The following is a 24,422-nucleotide window of genomic DNA, read 5'->3' as shown; positions in this document are numbered from 1 at the left end:
AATATCATGGCCATAACCCGTCCCTGACTAGGCAGGCATAATGCCCCACAAAACGATTCAAGTATGTTCTATTGTGTTACGAACAAAAATCACTGATTTTCCTGAAACCACTGTGCTGAAACCAGCGAGGCATGCCAAATCGGATTTTCTTTAAAAAAAAGCCTATAGATTTATACAGGTTTATAATTATCATATTAAACCTTGATCATAAGCTACTTTTAACGCAAATAACATGTGAAATGTCAACGAGTCGAGCTTGCAAGAGGACGTACATAATGGTAGATACCTACCAAAATAGTTAGTAAATGTTGTACAATCAAAGGAATCAAAGCCCCGGGATCAAAGCTACCAGTACATTATACATTTAAGTATTCTACCTGAGCCCAATATAGGAACCCTGCGCGGTAACTGGTAAGTCTGTTGCATTGTAAAGTATAGGCCTACATTGTGTTTGACAACGTTTGCACAGTATTTTTTATGGTACCTGGAAGTTAAAGCATATCAGACACACCAAATTGCATTCTAAATACGAAGAATGTTCTTCTGACGGGTCTTCTGATATCAAATAATCTTGATTTTTGTTTAAATTCGGGATATGACTTTTATGGCACATTATTAAGAATTGACATTTTTATATTATATAGTGATTTGCCTGATTTGCTCTTAGTCTTGTGTTCCACAAAAATACTGCAAAAGTTGCTTCCGATCCCCGGGATCCGATCTCTTAAGGAAGGCTTTCGGCGTTAGGCCTAAACGTCTGTGCAGAAAAAGTTAGTAGACATCTACAAAAGCTTAATACTTAGTAGACATAAAAAAAATACAATTTGCTTTCTTAAATTTTAAAGTTACCTTGCCTTGCCCCCTGCTGGACAGGGTAAGCAAGTTGTCCTAGGTTTAATATCTCTGTTGTGTAATTAATATTTTTATTCTTGTGTATTTCATGTATTTTTGATGTTTCGCAAATGTTAATAAATGCGGTTTGATATATATATAAGTATTTTTGACTATGATAAAACACATCAGAATGAGCAGATAATGGCACACCGACATCGCCCGGTTAATAATTACATTATACTACCAGAGACACTGAAATTAATACACGGGATCGATACGTAAATGTGCTATGCACGATTGATATTCAGACGATAAATCTTTGGATACCGGGGTGGAAAATGATGAAATCTCCCGTAAATGATTTCGTATAAAGAAACCATATGTGGTTCCTTGCACTTGAATATATTATTTTGAACATATATGATAGTCGTTAGTTTGCGCTTTGAGAGAGTAGCTTGCGTCTTGAGCTGAAAAAGTGACCAAAATTCAAGATTTTAAATAGCGCAGCGTAGAACCTTGTGGAGGTAGTCTCGGGCCAGACTGTATGTGGCTATCATCACGAACATACAGGATCGACGAGTGTCAGACCGACTGACACAAACTGGCTGTGTAGGAGACTATCGTAGAGACAGTCTATAGAGCTTATAAGCAGATGACAATGGCGAATGTAATGCTCGCTGACCGTACAGAGGTCAGTCACAGGCTAATGTCATTAGCCTTAGTCGGATGTCCTTCAGCCCACTATGCATTTAAAAACTATTAAACAGGTGGGAACACAATGGCCATCCGTGGCTGTGGATTCAACCTACCATGGCATTTTCTGCCATGAAGATATCGGGGCGATGACACTGTGAATGGGAGGCATAGCCTAAGGGACCGTTCACAAACACTTGTATCTACTTGTTAGAGGGGCCTGATGCAAAATGGGGGGGCTTGAAAATTGCGCTTATATGCTTTTCTATGGGGTGGACCCATAATTTTCATGTCAAAAAAAAGGGGGGGGGGAGAATTTTTGAGATCTGAAAAGGGCCCCGAAAATTTTTCGCCATGAAATTTTTTTGCATCAGCCCCCCTAACAAGTGTTTGTGAACGGTCCCTTATAGACCCTATTTGAATCAGTCTGCACTGCACTGTCTTCTCCCAAAGTAGGCCTATTTAGCACTCATTAATATACTACCGTAAACGTTCGCCTAATGGCGCTATGGAGTTCATGGAAATGAGAGAGCGCCATCCCTGTAAAAGCCGACTATTATCACTGATCATTAAGGGTACGTGTAGTTAAAGGGTGAAACCTATCGACACATACAATTATGAACAAGATCGAACAAACTTGTTCATGATAATGCGGTAATCATTCACCTGATACGTTGTGGCACAGTGAGCAGAGCATTAGACAAAAGTGCGAAGATATTAAAGAGAACATGTGGAGAAGATTGATGGTTCGAATCTCATGCAGTAATTTCTGACAGATTATGATGTCTGTCAATGTTTTTTTTCTGATTTGAGGAAATATTATTCTCTATTTTCTTGATTTTATCTTTAACATTGTTTATATAATTTTATTAATTTATCTTGTATGTGTCTTTTTTCATGATTCTTTGTTTTTATCGTTTCCTTTTGAGTAACTCAATCCATTCAATCAAATGTTGTAATGAACCTATTTGATTGTATAGGCATTTGTTATGTGTGAGAGACGAACTGTCGCGTTCGACAAGTCTTTCAATTCGCGCGAGTGTCCTTGCCTATGCATCAGTGGTCATAAGATGTATATCATTTTATTCGAAAGGGGGGGTCCCAAATATACGGGGGTCATAAAGTCTTGGAAAGAATAATAGGAGGGGGTCATAAAAGTTTTATGACCAAATGTAGGGAGTCACACGCTGACCACAGAAAGTGTGTTATTTTATTCAAAAAGACTGATTTCAGTACAATTTTGGGGTTTGGGATCATAACATTTTTGTTGCCGAAATAGGGGGTTCGCAATTTTATTGACGCAAACGTTTTGTAAATTTGGGACCCCCCACCCCCCATTCAAAAGATAACCTCTGCCCCAATAATCCCTAGCTATATTTGTTTGAAACTGTTCCACGGAGGATGTATCATAATAGGCTCAGTCTTCAAATGATATAAATAAAATTTGAATGCGTGAACGAACAAAATCATACAACGCACACCGACACCGCCTGGCTAATAATTATTTGGTGCAGCAGAGACACTAAAATGAATACACGGGATCGATACACGTGAATTGCTATGCACGGTTTTGATATCAGACGAAAATCTTCGGATACCGGGTTAGAAAATTTTTCTCAAGAAACCAGATGTGGTCTCATACACTTGAAAATACGTGTTGAACAGACATGATGGTCGCTAGAATGCGCTTTGAAAATTGGCCGTGCGCTTTGAACTCAAAATCGGACCAAAACTCTAATTGTATATTGCGTTGGTCCTGTATGGACTACATCGTGTAGTACAGCTGCACTCACTACTAGGCAGTATAAAAGTCGATGACCATTGACCTCAATGGGGTATACAAGCTTATTCACGCACAACCAAGATCAATTACCCGGCTATTGTGAGTAGTCTTACTAAGTCATGTCCCTCGACTAATTATTCGTCTCAAAGAGCTTCAAAGGTCTGAACCAAATGGCCAATCGTGGCTGTGGATTCAACCTACCATGGCGATTAATTTTCTGCCATGAAGATATAGGGTCGATGACACCATGATGACACTGTGCAACGACCAACTGAATAGAGGCTGTGCATATGACGTATCATCCCGTAAATATGGCGGACTACTCAAATGCATTCAACAAAAGCATGATTGCATCTACCGCGACAGTTCGCCTCACACACATAACAAAATGCACTACTATCAAATAGGTTGATGACAACATTTGATTGAATGGACTGCACTGCGCCATGATTACGGGGAAGAAACCGGTTCAAATCCTTTGTTTGGAGCCAATCGATAAACGCATGGCCTCTAGCTATCATTGAATACGGGCTAGGATTCCACAACACAATGAGAATATGTTAAAAGGCGCTTTGGAAGGCACACAATACCCCAATGGCTTTCCATATTATGTGCACTTAACAACTATTCAGTATCGAAGCCCGGTATCGAAGTTACGTAATGTTACTATGTCAACGGGATCACGCGCTTAAGTAATGAACCCATGGACGAAAGAGAAACAGACCGCGTACCATCAGTCAAAGTCCCCGTGTATTGTATGCTACCAGTTCTCGCATATTCATGAGGGCCGATTGTTCGATCATGTCGTGTCTAACAATCACGCCAGCGCTGCGTGCCTTCGCGTATACGCGATAGAGCGTTGCGTGCTTTAGCGATTACGCGACAGACCGTGAAAATACGCGGTAATTGCCTAGCAGTCTCGCCTGTCGCATTTCATGGAACAATCGGCCCTCATTATCGGATGAGGCGGAGACTTTGACTGGTGGTACGCGCTCTGTCTTATCTTACTCCTCTGTGAATGAACCACGATCGAAACAATCAGTACACAAAAAAGGCATACCAAAATAGCGTGATCGTAATGATCGCCATACAAACAGTGCTTGGTTCCGATACCATATCACGGAGTTACGTAACTACTTCGTGGTCAGATAGTTATATGATCAATGGTCTGATCTGCTTGGGTTCGATCCTTTTAAGAAAAGAAAAAATAGCTGATCATTTATAATGCATAAATGAATAAAGTAATGTAGTTACACAATTTGAAACATTGAGGCCGTTAATAGGTAGCAGGTGGAGCAAATTTTGTCAGCTGTTTTTGTTGCCGTTTGTTCGCAGTGCCTATTTATCTAAAAAAATAAGAAAATTAAAATTAATAAAATAAAAATTCACAATATTCGTTCGTAAAATGGGGACAAAATCCAAAAACATTTCTTGACCCTTCACATAAAAGTGGGGGCAGAAATCAAGATTCGAACAAGTAGCATTCACCATTTAAGGCGCACCTATACCGACTGAGCTATAAACGGGTCAGACAATAGAAGGGTGTAATTTTGAACTGAAGAATATTAAAAAAATATGAAGAAATTACAGTGTTATAAAAAGATTTACCAAAATGAGTTAGGTATAACGTATGAATCGATTTACAAATTAAGTCCAATGGCACTTTGAGAAAGAATACCGGTACCTGAAGAAACCCCAAAACATTTGCAACTAACCTAGTGACCTAAAGTATTGGGTCATGTCACGATTTTTTTTCTGAGGCATTATGTCCAGGCTGCTCAATTTAACACACGTGTCCTTAATGCTGTTGAGATTTTACAAGGATGGCCCTCTCACATTACTAAGAATCCAAAAGCGCCATTAGGCGAACGTTTGCGGTATAAGCCTAGTTCCAATAATTGGAACTCACAAGTCCTCAAAAGTTCGAAATTTGTAGTCACTACAACTAACTGTAGGCCTAAGGGACCGTTCACAAACACTTGTAAGGGGGGCCTGATGCAAAAAAATTTTATCGCGAAAATTTTTCGGGGCCCCCCCTTTACAGACCTCGAAAATTTCAGGCCCCCCCTTTTTGACATGAAAAATATGGGTCAACGTGACCCCATAGAAAAGCATATAAACTCAATTTTTCCAGGAAAATTTGTGGTCATTTTCAGGGCCCCCCCCTTTTTGCATCAGGCCCCCCTTACAAGTGTTTGTGAACGGTCTCTAAAGTAACCACTGAGAGGCTGGTTCAAATCATGACGGTACATCTGAGACGAATATACCTATTCGTCTCGTGATAGGCCTACATTATACAAATAATGAATGTTTATGAGTGCAATGGTAAGAATATTTACATGAGTTGAAAAATGGAATGTTCCATTCAACGAAGCGAAGCTGAGTTGAATGGAACATTGCATTTGTCAACGAATGAAAATATTCTTTCCATTGCACGAATGAAAAAACATTCATTATTTGTTTTATATAACATCTAAGTAGATCTTTGTCATTTGATTGGTTGATTGTAATGGCCTTGCACGAGACGAGTTTTAAAAAAATCATACGAATCGTATAGACAAGTAGGCCCTTTTTTAGCAATATATTCTTGTATCACCAAAAAATAAGCCATTCAACATGTTCAAAAGTATTATAATAAGGGCCTATTATTATTAATATCAGGCTTTTCCTATGCGGTAAAATGATATTTAAGCTTACCTAGCCACAGGCATGCAGGGCCTAACCAATGCGTATTGTAAGCTTACCTTTTCACTTTGTTTTCTACTTTCCCCAAAGAAAAAAAAATCAGAATAGGCATATTCGCAGCTTTATTTGTAGATGTGGATTATATTTCTTAACGGTTATTCATCATCCAGAATTGCCACAAAATAAGTGTGTTGTTTTAAAAATCTCCCGTAACCCGGTATGGCCGATCGGACTGAAAAAACATGCAATTCTCTAGCCATGCAATAGAACGTATGGAATATAACAAAAATGCAAGGTGCATATAACGAAAATGCACGGCGCATATAACCAAACTCCACGGTAGTGACGTAGGCCGTAAAATAGTTTATTTATTGAATGACATGTGACCAACAATCAACCAATCAAATGGCAAGGATCTACTTAGGTGTTATATAAAAACTTCTTTCTGCTTGCTTGTCCTTCTATCATATCATTTATCAAATTATGTGAAATAATTTGTATATATTTTATTAATTGTATCTGTTTCAGACTTTTACAGAATATACCATGGATAAGCTATTCGTGCCCCTGGTTATTGTGTCCCAAATCTTCGCTATTGCTATTCTGGTGTTATTGGGAATTTGGACCGGTGTGACGCTGGGGGGATTTGCTTGGGACGGCTCCATGAAACATTTCAATTTCCATCCATTGTTAATGGTATTAGGAATGGTGATATTAAACGGAGATGGTAAGTAAGAATAGGCCTACCAAATAGTACCACCTTTTTGGCCCCTTATTTGGTTTGACTTTGCAAAATGCTTCTAATTTCGGTCTTGCTAGATTTACTTCGTAACTGTTTTGCTTAAAAGTATGCCCAGCTTTAAAATAGAAATAAAAACCCAACTTGCTTGGTTTTGATTTTGATTTTATTACTGTTTACTAATATGCATTGAATGCAAGTAAAGTAGTTCTATTTACAGCGAGAATTAACGCTTGGAATACGAAATTTATAAAAATGCCTTTAGGCCTATGTCTTCTAAAAATGCTTTTCAAGAGATGACGCTATTACGATCGCAGAATATGATCCAGGTGCAAAACGGGATGATTTGATGCGGCATTGATCCAAAAAGCTGCTTTGGCAAGGAACCAGGAATTCCATCGATAAACATGGTTTCTTATTTTTTTTAAATTGACATTTTACCTTTACAAAAATCTTTAAAAATGCCGTGCGTATAGGCGTGTCATCTTTGTTTGAAATACAAAATTATTGGGTTTTAAAAACACCCAATACACCGTGACTTTTGTGTCGCTTAAACATGTTAAACAAGTTCAAATGATCTTCAAACCGCGGCGACTTTCCGTTAAATCAATAACCAGGCATGCAATATTGTTAGATATTATAACCGACAGTTAAGCAGTATACAGACTTTTTATTGTACGTACAATATTGTATGTACAATATGTACGTTATTTAATCTATTGCCATTCTATTTCCAGTACTGTTTAAGTTCTAACGAATGTTTGATGACGTAAAATCGATAATATATTTCTGCTAGATATTGTATGTAACATATTATCGATTTTCGTCATCAAACATTCGTTAGAACTTAAACATTACTGGAAATAGAATGGCAATAGATTAAATAACGTACATATTGTACATACAATATTGTACGTACAATACTCGGAGTCTGAAGCGCGCTTTATATCATATGTCCACTTGGAAAAACAATCCTTAAGAATTAAATAAAATAATTCTGCTCCACAACATAATTTCCTAACAGTAGTAACCGAAATGGTGAGATTTGTATTCCTTTTTATTTGAAACCAAACTTCTTTCCCATGCAGTACGATTTTACACCTCTCTCACTGCAACAAATATGCTTTACATTTCCTAATCTTTCTTTGCTTACTATGCTAATGTTACATTATTGTTTTAAAGAAAAACATGTATCCAAACGGTTACATTTCAGCCCCGGGGTGGCACATCAACATGAAATGGATATAGGTGTAGGGCTGGGCAGTAAGGGGTATCTGGTGAGAGCAAAATATAAAAAATCTGGGATCGTTGCAAGGGTGAGAGCATGATTTTTGGCATTCGTTGAGAGCAAAATGTACAAAATATGGGGTCATTGGGTGATAGAGGGACTGTTTGAATTTAAATTAAGAGGCATTGGGTGAGAATATATGAATTTTTTTTAATGGGGTCTTCGGGTGAGAGCCAAAAGAAGCCTCGAAAATTGAATTTCTAGTTCTAAATGGCTTCATTATTTCAAAAGAATTAATAAAATCAGTGATAGACGACTCGTTGCTGTTCAGATGGAAATACAAGGGTCTAGGTCTTTGGGTGACAGAGTAATGGTAAATTTGCACAACCGGTGCCTTGAGATATCCCGCGATCCCGTCTTCCATTCAGTAGCTTCACTGCGTCCGGGACTGCGTCACGGCACCAACCTATTTAAAAGTTGTTATCTTTTGCTGAAATCTGCTTCCCTCTATACACGGTACGTCATCTTCTACCTCAGTCTTCTTCTTTCCTCTTTTTCCTTTTCACCTCCTCTTTTCTTTTTCTTCTTCCTCCCTCTTTTTTCCTCTTTCCTTTTTCTTGTTAAGGCATTATTAATTTTGACTGTCATTTCCTAGCCCGGTTTCCTATGGAGCGGTGCTACCCCATTCCCGAACAATTTGCACCCCCTGCCTAAACAGTCACAAGTGCAATGATTTGGACCTAAATAACACTTCCAGATTAGTAGTGAAACTGTCAGAAAAGAGGATTAACAAAGATTCTTATCTGTTCGAAATCCAGTGACACCTCATGCATATTTTCCTATAGTAGGGTTAATTAAACCTATGTTCATGCATGGCACTATACAGCCTTGTTATATTGATTTTGTAAAGTAAAATGCTAAACGCATCCAAAAGTCCAGGGAAATTAATGAGGTGTCACTGGAGTTGGAATAGACCATAACTATCTCGGTTTTTAGATTTTCTGTTCTTCTTTCCTTCAGGAATCTTGGTATTTCGTCTCTTCCCCATGTTTTCCAAGTACACGTCCAAGCTCATTCATCTGATTCTACAAGGCATCGTAGTAATCATGGGTGGTATCGCATTGAAGGCAGTCTTCGCTCTTGTCTTCGCTTATCAAAATGCCAATAACTGGGATAACGTACACACGGTACATAGCTGGGTTGGTTTCACTACATATCTCATGTTCGGACTTCAGGTACGTAGAATAGCCTGCAGGACCCCTGCAGGAGCAGGAGGGGGGTTATACATTTGTATACAGAATAAAATGATTGTTTTTCATCCGTTTTTGAAATGACCATGTACCAGACTTTTCTATATAAATGTAGGCCTAAGGTATAAACTCTGATAATTTAAAGTAGATCCAATTGTGCATTTGGAAGCGGCGGGCTTTTCAAAAACACTAAAAAAGGATGGAGAATAACCATTTTGATCGATACGTGCAGCTGGATTTAAGAATGGTCGATGGATCTACAATCTTGGAAATAAGTCTTGGAACGCTTGCGTGTAAAGAACGGAAAACTGTCACTCCTCTCTCTCGTGCAATGCTGAGAAATGCCAATGTCTCCACCCGGTGTCTTCAGCGGTTTCCCAATGTGTTTCAACATTGATTGATCGGGAGAGGGGAAGGGTAAATAATTGTTGTAGATGTCATTTTTGTTCCCAAACACAATATACGTCATTTTCATGATCATAATAAGTAATTCTGCACGGAATTTCGATACAATGTGCCAAGCGTTACAAGTTTTTTTTCCATGTTTTTTCCCAAGATTATAATATATAGCTCTTTGGGTTGTCTACGAGTACATATTTGAGGAATTAGTTTATCAGTTGTCTTAACTTTGCCATAGTGGCGTTTAGCGTGAATCATCATATGGGGAGGGGGGGGGGGTAAGTTTCAAATCGATTGGGGGTACGTGCACCACGTGCCCCTATACGCCACTGAACGATGTATTACTATTTTGGTATCTTTTATTATTTACAGTGGATTTGTGGATTTTTAATATTTTTCTTTCCCAAACTCTCTGAGGATTACCGCGGTGCTTATATGCCTTTGCATCGGTATTTCGGCGTGGCTCTATTTGCTTTAGCAATCGTATCAGCTATATCTGGCATACAAGAGGAAATCATGTTTCACACTCAGGTGTAAGTTATTCATTCATATTCATTCTATGTCCATCCTATTCATTTTATGTCCATCATCATGAAAACACACAAAAAACCCAAACACAGCAAAAACTGATGGAGGTGCGGCTCCCACATCATGTGCAATATGAAGCTCATTACAACATTCCGTTGTTGAGTTATGAGACAAACACGAAATTTAAATGGCAATCAAGGAAATAAATAGTTGGTACACTCTAACAATATGTTGGAATTCTTCATTGCCGCTCTGAAAGTTCAGTGTAATTAGTATAACAATGTTTGATGAGAAGCTCAAACCTTCCCCTTTCCCCTTCCCTCCCCCTCAACCAATGTTGTGGAGACTGAAGAGCCCAATGGGAAAAGTGCTTTCATCAACATTGAGCTGGGGGAGATGGGTGGCAATTTACATTTTAGTATGCCAGAGTGTGCCAACATTAATTAATTGATCCTTGATTGTAGTTTCGAAAAGAGCAGGGTGTTAAACCCTAGATGTTCCCAACCCGTCCTAGACCCTCCCTCGGGTCCATGGAGAACGACTGGTAATGTAGATTACATAGCATTAAAAATCAACCGTGGGGAGCGGTCACTGAATTTTAGCGTTCAATATAGGAGGTGTGATCAGTGTAGTGGCATCAATTTGAGCTAATTTGTGTAGAGAGAGGAATTGTTTTAGGGCTGTGTATTTAGAATGGGGGGGGGGGTGAAGGACTATGGCATATTTTGGTAGGCTATTATGTAATTATGTATCGTTCCATTATCCAGGCCGGACCGAACCGAGACTGTGGGACAGTCTAAACCCGTCCCGGTATGCAAATGGGAACCCAATGGAAATAAGCTTCAATAGAGGCCTTCTTGGCTTATCCAGTGTTGTCAAAACCCGAACAATTCAATTCAATTAGATACTATACAGTTTGTACATTTATGTAGGCCTACGGATGCTACGAATCAGCCGTAAAGTCGGTCCCGGTCAATTTTGTTTTATTTCGTGTTTAGAAAATATATATCATAAGCTTTAAAGGTATATCATTTGACTTCAAACGATATCCAGAAGCGGGGTTATGGTTTGTTGAACTCTGCTCCTTCAACAAAATGGTACCTTTTTTCGGTTCTACATGTGCCTCTTTTTCCACATTGCTGGTAATATATATCATAGTCATAATTGATGGTCATTTCAAATCATTCCAAGTCAACGAGGTTCAGGAATGTCTTCTTATTGTTAATTGTTGTTTATACATACCTGACAAAATACAATGCTTTGTAACACACCACTTGAACAGGATTTAGCCAAAGCAAACACAAGACTAGAACTATTTAAAGATTCTATAGAAATAGGTACGACGTAGAAGAATTATTATCCTCTTCAGCAATAGGATTAGGCCTATTGATTTGTTTAAACGCTATATCAAATGAGAAACATGTCGCAACAAATTGAGGTACTTATAAATACGACCTTCATGCACATTTTACACTAGCTCAGAATACAATTTGCCGACTTTACGGCTCATTCGTAGTGTCCAGCCACATTTACTGAAAGGACACTTTTTGAATTAGGGACCCTAGTATTTCTTATGAAATTACGCTAAGGCGGACCTCTGTAAATTTGGGCTATTCTTATAATTATCCTTGTCATAGGCCTACCACAGGGGAAGAATATCTGAATTCCCCTTTCAGATTGCCAATAACCTCTCCCATAAACTTTTTACGCTGCGAAACTTGAAATGGAAAAACATACCGAATCCCCTGGCCCTTACCCGTCAAATAAGTTTTGGCTAATCATGCTAATGAATAACATTCATTTTGATACTCATTCTGTGTTTATTTTTATCAATTTCAGACCAAAAGGCAGAAAATACAACGACAGACAACTAATTGGTGATATTATGGGACTAGTAATTGTCGCGTTTGCACTGATCATTGGCTACCTTGTTACGAACAAAGAATACCAGCGGAAGGAGAAATCCCTAGAAAATGACGACGAAAAACAGCCATTAGCTGGTACAGAAATGAAACAGACAAGTAGTGGAAGTATTCAAGCAGCCGATCCATAAACACGGCGAAGGATCCACCGTTCGCGTTTGTATCATCAATTAGCCTTTGTGTTTTATACGAATGTGGTTTCTCTTGATAAGGGCTATCTTCAAACTTTATTTGTCCGTAAGACCAGCATTCTTTGACTTTTTGGCTTGAGGATTTTACTCGAAACTGTCAAAACTCATATTCTTATATCACATATAATGAAATATTTTCACAGGTTTATTTAAAGTGTTAATCACACACGCATCATCATCATCAGTCGGCTGCGGAGAAGGCGACTACAAGCTTTCTCCAACTAATGCGATCTTTGGCAAGCGAAACAATTTTGTTTGGCTGCAGCATCCCTTCAGTATCTCCCAGGAGGTGCTAGACATACTGTATGTACAAGCATAAGTATATTTTTACCGATATTCAGTTAAAGATATTTGGAAAAAATTAACGCGTTTCGGCAATGATTGCTTTTTGGACATAACTGGTGATTTTTGAATATAATATAACAATAGTCTGTTTGCAAATTAGATAAAAGGTACATGAAGTGCTTGTAAAATAATTTTGAGGCTGCATCCGTAGGCCTATTTATTTTTCTTAAAAATAATGCACATTTGGTGGCCGGGGGACCAACAGACACTGCAGTAGTATGCATTTTCAACTCCTAGATCGGACACTTGGAATTTTAAAACTGCTGTGGTATTTTAATTTTATAAAAACATAGTTTCATTCATCATAATTTATTTCTTTAATCTATGTATTCTTAACATTTGATGTATTATCAAATCATTAAAATAAGACTAATCTTATATAACAATGTCACATGTTTCTGTATTATAAACAGCTTTATATAACACCTAAGTAGATCCTTGTCATTTGATTGGTTGATTGTTGGTCACATGTCATTCAATAAATAAACTATTTTACGGCCTACGTCACTACCGTGGAATTTGGTTATATGCGCCGTGCATTTTCGTTATATTCACCGTGCATTTTTGTTATATTCCGTACGTTCTATTGCACGGCTAGATTGCATGGTTTTTTTTCAGTCCGATCGGCGAACAGTATAACATAGGCCCTACCGTGTTACGAGATATTCAAAACAACAAACTTAATTTGCGGCACTTCTGGATGAATATTTTTGAAGAAATATATTCCACATCTACAAATATAAAGTCGGGAATAGCCATATTCCGAGTAGAAAACAAAGTGAAAAGGTAAGCTTACAATACGCATTGGTTAGGCCCGGTGGCTAGGTAAGCTTAAATTCTATTTTACTACGTAGCAAATGCCTGGTATAAATAATGATAGACCCTTATAATAATACTTTTGAATGGGTTTTTTTGGGTGATACAAGGATGTATTGCTAAAAAAGCCATATTTGTTTACGATTCGTACAATATTTTTAGCTTCTGCAAAGCCATTATAATCAACCAATCAAATAACAAAGACCTACTTAGATGTTATATAAAACAAATAATGAATGTTTTTTCATTCGTGCAATGGAAAGAATATTTTCATTCGTTGAAAATGGAATGTTCCATTCAACTCAGCTTCGCTTCGTTGAATGGAAAATTCCATTTTCAACTCATGAAAATATTCTTACCATTGCACTCATAAACATTCATTATTTGTATAATAGCCTATGGTTATAAATAGTAGGCTATTATGCCCTATGGTTCGTTTTTGTACATATAGTGCGAGCGTAGCGAGCAGGAAATGTTGCATATTTGAACGTGGTCCTAACGTTTTCCTCATATATTTCATATATAGAAACGGTACCAAACCATGCAACTGTGCCAAAATCCCCCCCTTTGGCCTGCCAACAAAATCTTTGCCCCCCCCCTCTATTCACCACCCCGGGGTACACATAATTATTGCATCACCCTTATTACAGGGATTGGGGGGTTTGGTAGGATGTAAAGATAAGAGGTCACACTAAGGGGCCGCCTTGGTTGAGAACTTATTACGACTTCTTTACGCCTGCGCTAACTCATGTGCAGTCAAAATTACCACAATCTTTCAACATGTTCAAGACATAACATGGGTTAGACACAATCTTTCGGTCAAATTCGGAGAAGACACATTCAATGCGACTTGAACATTGGTCATGTTGGTGGGTGTAAGAACATCGGTGAAATATAATGTATACTTATATAATGATAGACAGTCACTAAAGTGTTGGAAGATAAATCAAATTGTGGGAAGGTCTATTCGTATATAAATCATTACACATGCAGCCTCTCAGATGATATTAAACATATGACCTTCACTTCAAACAAAGTCAAATCGTGCCCAATTGTATGCAGTGTTTTTCATGTTTCGACTTGAACAGTATTTGTTCTTGTTCCTGGCAATCTGCTCGATATCCAATATATGAAATTTGGACCTTTCTTAAGTTCCATCAGTAACCTTCGATGTTGATCCGACTGGCCTCCCTGGATTGAAGCCTCATTAGGTCCCGGCTGAAGGATGGCACGGGTTTCAGGATCTGATTCAGAGCATTGATATTGACAACACCAAAAGATGAGAATAGAGATTAGAAGCAGGAGAGACAAGATCACTTGACCACTGAAGTAAGGATAGACGGCCATATCATAGCAGTCATAATCGCCATTGGCTTTGCACAAAGTAGAACTAACAAACAATCCAGCTCCTGCAAAAAAAATAAGAATAGAATTAAAAAAGACGGTAGGCTTACCCATTATCATAATACATGGTTAGTATAGGTCTGATTTGACGTTATACCGCTGTGGTTTGTCACAACGTTTGCTGTATGCGACGATGCCCTTTCGTGACGTCGCTATTTTAAAGGGGGCAACTGAGGGAAAAAATAGTCTGTATATAGGCTATAACTTCCTCGAGTAAATATTTTTTTAATATTATTATTGTATCTCTAACTGAACCGATGAGAAGCATATAAAAGTATACATTTTCAGAAACGAAATGATGCAAGGAATCCAACTAGTAATAGTATACCGGTAACAGATTCCTGCAAAAATCAGCAGTTTTTGAGAAAATCTCAAATTTTGATTCTACTTTACTGACTCGAGGAAGGTATAGGCCTACGAACTATAGACTTGTGAAATATACTCATTGGTACTATCTTCAGTAGATAGCATTACTGATGAAATTGAAGTCATGGATAATAATGGGAATATCAGTCATCAAAGTAATTTTCGCAAATCTACGCCACTGAGATGCATAGAAGCTTACCTATAAAAACCCATCCAATGAGAACTAGTGTAACAAGCCAGTTTAGTGCAGCTATGCCAGAGATTTTAATTCTATCTCCTTCCATATCTTCAAAGAACCATTGCACAATACAGATTAGCTCATACAGTAGAACACTGATGCCGAGAATGAGCAGATACAAATGCAATGATAACTTATCCAGCAATGGCAAGCCACATTCCAAGTTGCATTGATTGAATAACCCGTACGTTCCTGAAACAATAAGTAAATAAATTACATTGTATTGTGGTCACATCGAGCTATAATGTTTAACTGAAACGAAGCTTCACAAAATTGTTCTTGAGTTTCCTTCAAAATCAAGTCGAAACCCGATGTGTGATTTTTGATCAAATTGAGGTGATAAAATTCGTAGCTGCAAATCCATGCCCCAGACCGTGTAAAAAGTTAGTCATGTTGTAAAAGGGGTACGTTGTGTCGGGGATTTTAGCATCCTCCTTTTAGTGTTTAGTGAATGGTTCTATAGATCAGTGACTGGCAGTACCTGAATTATATCAGTTCCGAACTTTTTGTTCGATTTTTATTCCAATGGTATCCTCTCCACTCCAGGATGTGTGGTGCACTTTGCACTCATTCTGAATGAAAATGTTATCACTTTGACTTACCATAAAGTATGTTCATCACAGGGATAAGTATGAAAAGCCCAGAACTGAGTGGATTACCTGGAAAGGGTCAAACGTATATATTTTAGATCAAATAGTTTCGAACTGCTGTCTGCACATCCCTGTCGCTTCCAAAGTCCTGTAGGCCTACCGATACTTTCAGATCAAAAACTCATTTCATTATATTGCTTATATAGTAAATATATTCACATGTTACACGGCGGATCCAAACAGAAAAATGGAGTGCGCCCGCATACGTTCGATATCAACTTTGACTCGGCTCAGCACGGGGCATTGCCCTCTCGGTCAACAGAGCGGATTCGCTAATCGGCGCAGTGGATATAGGAGTCCGATTTTACAGGGATCTAATACGTGAACCAAAGCATAGAATGACTTGAAATCAAAGATTACCGTAGATTACAAGGTGCTACGTCTTTGGGTAAAATGACATCAATTCTGCTTTTTCTAAATTTGATGGAATCAAGTTTGTTTGTTAACCTTCGGAATGACACATACATCGTCATGATGCATATTGTACAATGATGCTTGTTTTGGAACACCGATATTATTAATATTACTAAGTCCCCTCAACAGAGACTTGAGAAACATGCTATAGTCGGAACAGGGCCTAATATAACCAAGGAACACAAAATCTTTTCTAGGCCATCGCAATTTGTATCAGAACGGAACGCCAAAGTGCGGTCATTTTTCACCAGAAAGAACATCTGCACGGCAATGCAGCCGTAGCAATGCGTGCGTAACACGGCAAGAGATAGGCATACTGACACAGCTACACTCCGGGGACAAGCCGGCAAGCTCACTGAACAGGACCGCTGCGTAGGACATTCACTCAGTGCACTGTGGAATATGCATACGGTAAGTTTTATGATGTTGTTGGTGTTTTGAGATGTAAATTATTATTTTATACTTTATTGATATCCCATAGAACTATTATATTATCTATTTATTTGCTGGTTTAACTGATTAGGCCCATCTAAGTAATAATAAACTGGGAATTGGGAAGAAATACCAACATGAATGATCAATTCATAGAATTTACAATAAAAATGTCGGCATCATATTTGTAAGTGATTGGGCCTTTAGATGCAACAAGCAGCAGCCAACTTGCATGCTTGTAGGCCTAATGATAATTGAATATCCACTTTGGTCTGTTTTCATTTCTTTAAAAAAAAAATTAATATATAGGCCCTACTTTTTAAAAATCTATAGAAATCAACTACATGTTATTTTCTGTCCTCATTGTCATTTTGAAGCTCTAGTCTACTGTATGTGATAATTGTATGAACAATTTTTTCCTTGGTATAAATCAAGATAGATGACTCTTAACTATTTTATATATTTATGTTTGTTTTGTTTTTCTATTCTTTTTTTAATTTTACAGAGGATCTAGAAAGACAAGAATTGGGCTTATTGGATATCTGCTGGACAAACGGGACAAATGAAAATAACGAGATTACAGGACAGCTTTGTTGAAGCCTGAGACGGGTTTAGAAAGTTATAATATTAGAATGGTTTCAACCATTCCTTGTAAGCATGGTAAGGAAGGATTATAAAAGGAGAGAAAAATTCCATACAGCTCATTTCAGAGCTACAATAAATACAACAGCAAATTAAACAAATTCATCCGATGTTGATGTGCAATATAATAAATATAATTATTTGAAACTGATAACCTCAAAGAGTCTTCAAAGAAATTGACACGAAGAAAGACATTTCTGGATGTTTGGAATCCTCAAGGCTGCATGATACCTTATAAATCATTGAAATATAACAGACAGTAGTTCAAGTGCTGAATCATTTGGTAAGTGTTTTAAATATAATTTTTGTTTACAAAGTTTTGAATCTTGTGTTTACAAATTATCAAAACAATTTTATGTTCTAAAATTTTCTAATGAAATGAAGACCCCGTGAAATGTCAACAGAATGTTCATAACATTTTTAAACTGTACAGTCATTGAATACTATACAAAGGCCTTGCATACTTGGTAGGAAATTCATTTCTTTTCAAAGAATAGGCCTACAATAGCATGCATTTTTTTATGTGGACTTTTATTTATATTTACATGTAGATGGAAATATGAATTATAAAGCAATTTGTTTATTGAGAAATTATTTCATATATCAGAAACAAAAATGTAACCAAGATATTTTTAAGAAAGCAAAATAAAGTTTCTATAAAACAAACAATAAGTAAACAAAAAGCACATTGTGCATGGTCTATAAAAATGCATTTTTTAATAGTTTTTCTTCTTTTTATAATTTAGTCATTTATTGATGAGATTATTTTTCTTCACGTGATTTATAATAAAACTATATGAAATCATTATGTCAACAGTGACTAACACAATGAATTCCATTTGCATTGCTTTGGAGAGTAATAAAACAAACAAACAAACAAACAACAATCAAACAACCAACAAACAAAAAACAAACCAAAGAAAAAACAAACCTTTGTATTGATTTTAAAATAAAAACAAACCACATTTATAATATTTATCAACTGACTGTGTTTGACTCGTAATATTTTGTAACTTGTCTTGTCATGTGTATTAATACCGCATGTGGTACATTTTTGTACACTCATATGGTTGGCTAAGCAGTTCATAACGTGTACTAATACGTGTATTCGAAATTTCGAATACGCGTAATGGAATAAACCAATCAGCGTTTAGATTCGAGAACGTGGGTTACAATTTCGACCTCGTGAGACTGCCCGCATGTGATATCAACGCAATTGGCACTTGTCCTCGTGCACTAATAACAAACTTAACTTAATAATCAAAAGGCTTATAATTATTATAAGAATAAGAAGCGGGAGAAGAATGTGAATGAAGATTATTTTGAAACGGACCCGATATAGCATTCATTTCTACATACTACAAAGTATGATGTTTTGCATAACTTTTATTTTGCATAAAGAAACACCGCGCGATGTGTGTTGTAAGGGTGCATACTACCAAATTACTGCCCCTCATCATTTATTAGACATTAGGATAATCATCCCTAAAAACAGAAACATACAGTCATACAGCGTACACTTAACATGTTTTTGAACCTGAGGTAGGTGTCAGGTTTGAACATGAACACTAACTTATGCAGGATACACCCCATGCATGCAGCCTATACGGTAGGTCTGACCAAACACGGAGAGGCTGAAGGTCACTCTGTATATTTATCTTCTACCTGACCAGCATGCAAATCCCTCAGAATTTGGACAACCGCAGGTCAAGGCTGTGTATGTGTTGTTGTTCGGTATCGGCCTTTTTAGGGGCAGGATACGGTCACTGTTCTAATATCCTCTACTTTCAAAGAATAATTCATATTATATGTAGCCTAGCCTAATACTTTAGGATTGATTCAGTGTGGAGACAGATACATATATTGCTAATTCATTTGTTACATACACTATCCGCTGTTTAAAATGTTTTTATTCCAGGACGGAATAAATGTATTTCACATAGAATAAAGTTGGTATTAGGAGTGGAGTGTACCCTATCTATTTTTTGCTACATCAGAAAATATTTCAAAATCGGAATAAATGCATTCTTGAATTCCCCCAAAGGAATTTTTGAAAAAGCATTTTATATAAAGGAAGCCGATAGGCCTACCTTTAACCCTTCTCCCCTTAAAAGGTATGAAAATACCAAAAACGACTTTATTCTCTGATCTTTTAGCATGTTCTGTTCATTCCCGTCATTTCTTACAAAAAACGGCGTGATGTAGCACGGTGAGGATTACAATTATCTCCAAATTTTTATCTGCAGTGAACGAGGTTGTTTACGTGCCTCGATTTAAATACACGGGCTTAAAAATTTCCCTCCCACGTTCTCGAAACTCAACGCTGATTGGTCTGTTCCATTGCGCGTATTCGAAATTTCGAATACACGTATTAATGAACGTTATGAACTGTTTGGCCAACCATACACTCATGCTGTAGTGCTTGTACATCATGCGCGCATCTGTACTATCCTAGGGGTTATCAAGCGGTCAGGTTAGTGCATTGACTGTCATGTGCGCGTACTTGTACCATAACATTGGGGTTATTAGCTATGGGTCATGATCACTGTCATGATGTGTGTAACCAATTGTATGGAAATGATGTTTGTAAACAAAGAGTGATTCTGAGTCGAAAGGAAAAAAAAGTGATTCTGATAGATTTTGCAAATTCAAAACTTGAACATGTTTTAAGGCCAAGTAAAATAAATAACACGTAGGCCTATCGTCTCTGCCCTCGCCGATTTTTGGAGATTTCAAATTAAACATTTTTGTTATGTTTCTTCTTTGTTCTCTTACTTTGTTTCTAAAATTGTTGGAATGAAAAGACATGTTAAAAAGCTCTTGGTTATCATTTATAAACACATTGCATATACATGTTATTACGTGGCTTAAGTAATATGATGAATATGGCCAGTGTATGCGGTGCATCAACAACATGCGGTGCATCAGCAAATGCAAAGAACTAAAACTAGTATGTTGAACTATGCCCAGTCCATGGACCAGGGTTGGATTTCGTAAAAGTGATTAAATATTTTTTTAATTTAATATGCTGTAGGATTTCATAATACAACTGAGTTCTGACTTGGATTATTTCTTTCTTGGGCGTCCGAGTACAAGATGCTGTAAAACATGCGTGTTCAGTAGGCCTACTCATGCATCGCATGCATGCAGCGGTCGCCGCAGCCGAGCTTGTGCGTGTTTGCGGCAAACACGCGCAATTAACAGTGAAAAGGGGTGATTTAATTAAGTGATATCTCTTCATATTCTGTTGGCCTAGTTCTAATTTTTCAAAAGTTAGTTAATAACATGCCTCATTTTGTAGTAACATACATTCCCACTGTTTATTGAAGTGTCAGTCTTGAAATATCTTTGATTCTACATTGCATGTTTAGACAAACAATAAAATCAATGTGAAAGGGTGCAATTTTTTTGTGATTTTATTGTAAAAATTTTCAAACTTAAAAACATTGTTTTATTCCAATAAATGACAAAAACATTGAGTATTATGTACCTTATAAGGCTCCTTACTTGCTTTCTGTTTTGGCACTGTTTTATCAGAGTTTGAAAGTAACTTTATCTTACATGGCGCACCGCTTTGATTATTGCGTGCAGTACAGCGATCGAGCCGTGGCGTTTAGTCAATTTCGTGCGTATTTCATCAGTGGAGAAAACAAAAACTGAACGCACGAATCGGCAAACCTAATTATCGTGTTTCAATGGGAGTGAAACTGCCGTGACGTTACTGGTATTGTAGAGCGGTCACATAATGATTGAACTTGAACACATAGACTACTTTCTTCTGGTTACAAGTAGGCCTCCTACTAAACATTCTAAGTACATTTTTAGCCAGTACACGTAGCATAGGCGTATATCCGGGGGATAGGGGATAAATACCTCCCCCAATAATTTTGCCAGGGGGGATGGTCCATATAATTGTCGGGATAATTGTCCCCACCCCCATGTTGACGCCTGTATGTGTGTTTCTGACCAAATTAACCTCATATTTGACCATTTTAGCCCCAAAAGTGCAATTTTTTTAGGGGGTGGGGGCAAACATCTGAAAATTTGCGTAAAAGTGTCAATTTTTTCAGTACAGCATGTACTTACAAAAGCATCCAAGATGACAAGAATTGCTCGAGCCCATATTGACCTGCTATATAAGTCAACAGCGTGGTAGCTATCGGCTATCTATATAGATGACAAAATGAAATTTAAATTAGTATTATGACAAAAAGTAGCGCACTACACCACCCCAACCCCTTATGTAGGCCTACACACCCATATGCCTACACACCCCACCCCTATACCTCAGCCTTCCCCCCACCCATCCACAACCAACTCTTACCAACCCGGAAGGGCACTTCCATTTAAAGGTTATAAGCCTATACACATTTTGGAGAGCCATTATGGGAGTCCACACCACTCCACGCCATACATAAATTCTCCCAGTCACATTTCCCCAATTTGAAATTTTTAAAAAGTAAAATTTTAATTTTAATTCTTTTAAAGTTTGGCAGAGGCGGGGTTCGAACTCACGGCTCACCGCTTTGGCTAGTATCACGTATACCATACGTCCAGCGCCTTAGACCGCTCGACCACGAAGAACTTCATAGTGTCATCGTGAAAATGTATACCTATAATATTAATAAATCGCAACTTCATTACTGCATTATATTTTGGAATTTTATCTGCTTAAAACATTAATGTGTATTATAATAAAGCTACCATTGGCATTATTTATATTGTTGAATTCTCAAGCGCATAGAGACAATTAATACGAGGGTCCTATGAATAGGCCTACATACACAATACATGAAATCGATTTTGATATCGGCCATGTGCTCTCTTGTGCATGTGGTTTCCCGCAGTGGCGGAAGTTGTATTACGAAGTGCATCCGAACTCCATTTTGAAGCAAATGATTTTGACAAGGCATTGGATTGTTCCAGTTTGCATCCTAAATCCACATTAGACCCCTAATTTTATTTACAAAATCAAAAGATTAGATTATCATAACAACAAAACGGTAATCTTTTGTCGGGTCTAATGTGAAAATTACATTAAAAAATGCAGTTTTACAGAATTAATTTTCAGTTAATTCCAAAAAAAAAATGGCGTATATAAGATTGAAATAAATTCTCTACCTTCTATACTAGATCAATTGTGACGCAAGTTGTTATCAAAAAATGTTGTGATAGATGTACAGTTAATATTCATATTATCCATTACCTATCTGATGGTACAGTTTTTACACAGAAAATATTTATTTGAAAAACCTGCCACTCGGCTTTTTCCGGAAAGGTCACAGGGTCGCCGTGACCTGTGCAATAATTACAATTAAAATTTTTCTTATTCTAACAGCAAGCGTTTCTAGAATATATTATGGCGAAATGTGGTGTAATGGGAGTCCGACTACAAGAGTCGACATAAGCAAGCATTATATCCTTGATTGAGTTCAGCTTTAGGACTTCCAGAATGAGGGAAATTACAGGGACAAAATTAACTAGAACATAAAAAATAAAATAAAAATGCAGAAATAGATGATGTTTATTCCGTCGTTATATAGCAAGGCTGTCACCATATATTATTTTGGAATTTGGACTCCAACGTAGTCCTATATATTTCCTATTTAATTAATTACACATGACCTACTCACCATGCTTCCTGACACTGCTCTCCATAGGACAAGGTTCAAGATCTTCCTACCATACCATGTGATTGCCAAAAGTGTCAACAAATATCAGTTCAAACTTTGTTATGGCAAAAATCAGTTCAAACTTTGTTATGCATCATTTCTGCATGAGGTCAAACTAATGTAATTTCTATTTTTACAACTTTACAATGGCAAAAAAAAAAAAAATGAATAAATAAATAAATAAAAATTGGTGGCTATTTTTGGCCAGTGTCCGTTTTCTGGTGGTAAAAATGTTTTATACTATTTGTAATAGGATGCCTACATTTTATGTTATGTTAGTCAAGTCTGCATGCTTCTTCAAAAGCTTGACAAAAAGAGTATATTTTAGCATACCGTTACGGACGGTCTAACAAATTTGAAAACAAAAACAAAAAACAGGAAAATGGAACTAAAAAGTAATGCGTTTTTAAACTCATTTTCAACGTTGATTTCAACCACCGCCACGCTAGACTTCTCCATAGTCTTCTTGCCCATTTTGCATACTTTGGCTATTACATTTAAGCATAAAACACTGATTTGTATTAATTTGTGTGCAATTGATAGATTTTCACATCTGATCTTTTCAGTCACCGTATAGTCCCTCTGTTTGTTAGCTTCCCAATTTGGGGGATTTTTTACTCGGGCTTTCGCGATCAAGCTGGTAGATTCCAAAATTGTTCAATATTGAAGTGAGCCATTATAATTATGCAAGATATGTTACATTCATTAATCATTCATATTAAAAATATACTTTACTTTTACTGTCACTAATTACATAAACTCTTTATTACCATTTTACTATTGAACACTTTAATTTTAATAAACATTAGTTCAAGGGAATGCGTTCATCATGATTAATAATAACATAATTTTATCTATCAAAATTCGACTATGGCATAGTCTACCGCCACACATGATACACAACACATGTGTCAAAATGTCAGTCAGCATGTTTAGAATGTAGCTCCATCTTCCACGTATATTTACGATGTTGCTGCTGCGTCTGGTAAATTTACAATACCTTCATATGTTGCCTCTTTTCTTAAAAAGTCAAAATTGTGATTTCTTTCTGCTTACCTGCCGTGTCCTGGCTGGGGGATAAAGACCCGGAGTGAAGGTTTCTTTGTTCGTTCGTATTCCAAAATAAAACATTAATGAATAGCTACCGGTTCAAAGTGTGACATCTGTGATACGTCAATGACCTATATGGAA

The 24,422-nt window shown here is 37.2% G+C and overlaps 2 protein-coding genes across 3 annotated transcripts; one reads left to right on the top strand and one right to left on the bottom strand.

The window, feature by feature from the left end:
• LOC140150364 (transmembrane ascorbate-dependent reductase CYB561-like) lies at positions 1-13,010 on the top strand. The gene is made up of 5 exons (XM_072172374.1): positions 1-61; positions 6,524-6,722; positions 8,983-9,197; positions 9,984-10,144; positions 11,979-13,010. Exons 1-5 carry the CDS (start codon positions 41-43, stop codon positions 12,190-12,192), a joined length of 810 nt encoding a protein of 269 aa, XP_072028475.1. The 5' UTR covers positions 1-40; the 3' UTR covers positions 12,193-13,010.
• A 987-nt stretch (positions 13,011-13,997) lies between these two features.
• LOC140151387 (uncharacterized) lies at positions 13,998-24,422 on the bottom strand. 2 transcript variants are annotated; one of them, XM_072173706.1, is made up of 5 exons: positions 24,288-24,422; positions 21,646-21,726; positions 16,024-16,080; positions 15,383-15,613; positions 13,998-14,822 (listed from the first exon to the last, which is right to left on the bottom strand). In XM_072173706.1, exons 2-5 carry the CDS (start codon positions 21,680-21,682, stop codon positions 14,482-14,484), a joined length of 666 nt encoding a protein of 221 aa, XP_072029807.1. In that variant the 5' UTR covers positions 21,683-21,726; positions 24,288-24,422; the 3' UTR covers positions 13,998-14,481. The 2 variants fall into 2 exon arrangements, with proteins under 2 accessions (XP_072029807.1, XP_072029808.1); XM_072173707.1 differs by lacking the exon at positions 24,288-24,422 and adding an exon at positions 23,193-23,228.

The sequence above is a fragment of the Amphiura filiformis genome, chromosome 4, assembly GCF_039555335.1.
Source record: "Amphiura filiformis chromosome 4, Afil_fr2py, whole genome shotgun sequence".
Taxonomy (NCBI): domain Eukaryota; kingdom Metazoa; phylum Echinodermata; class Ophiuroidea; order Amphilepidida; family Amphiuridae; genus Amphiura; species Amphiura filiformis.
The sequence above is the reverse complement of the archived record's forward strand: the minus strand, read 5'-3'. Positions and strand labels throughout refer to the sequence as shown.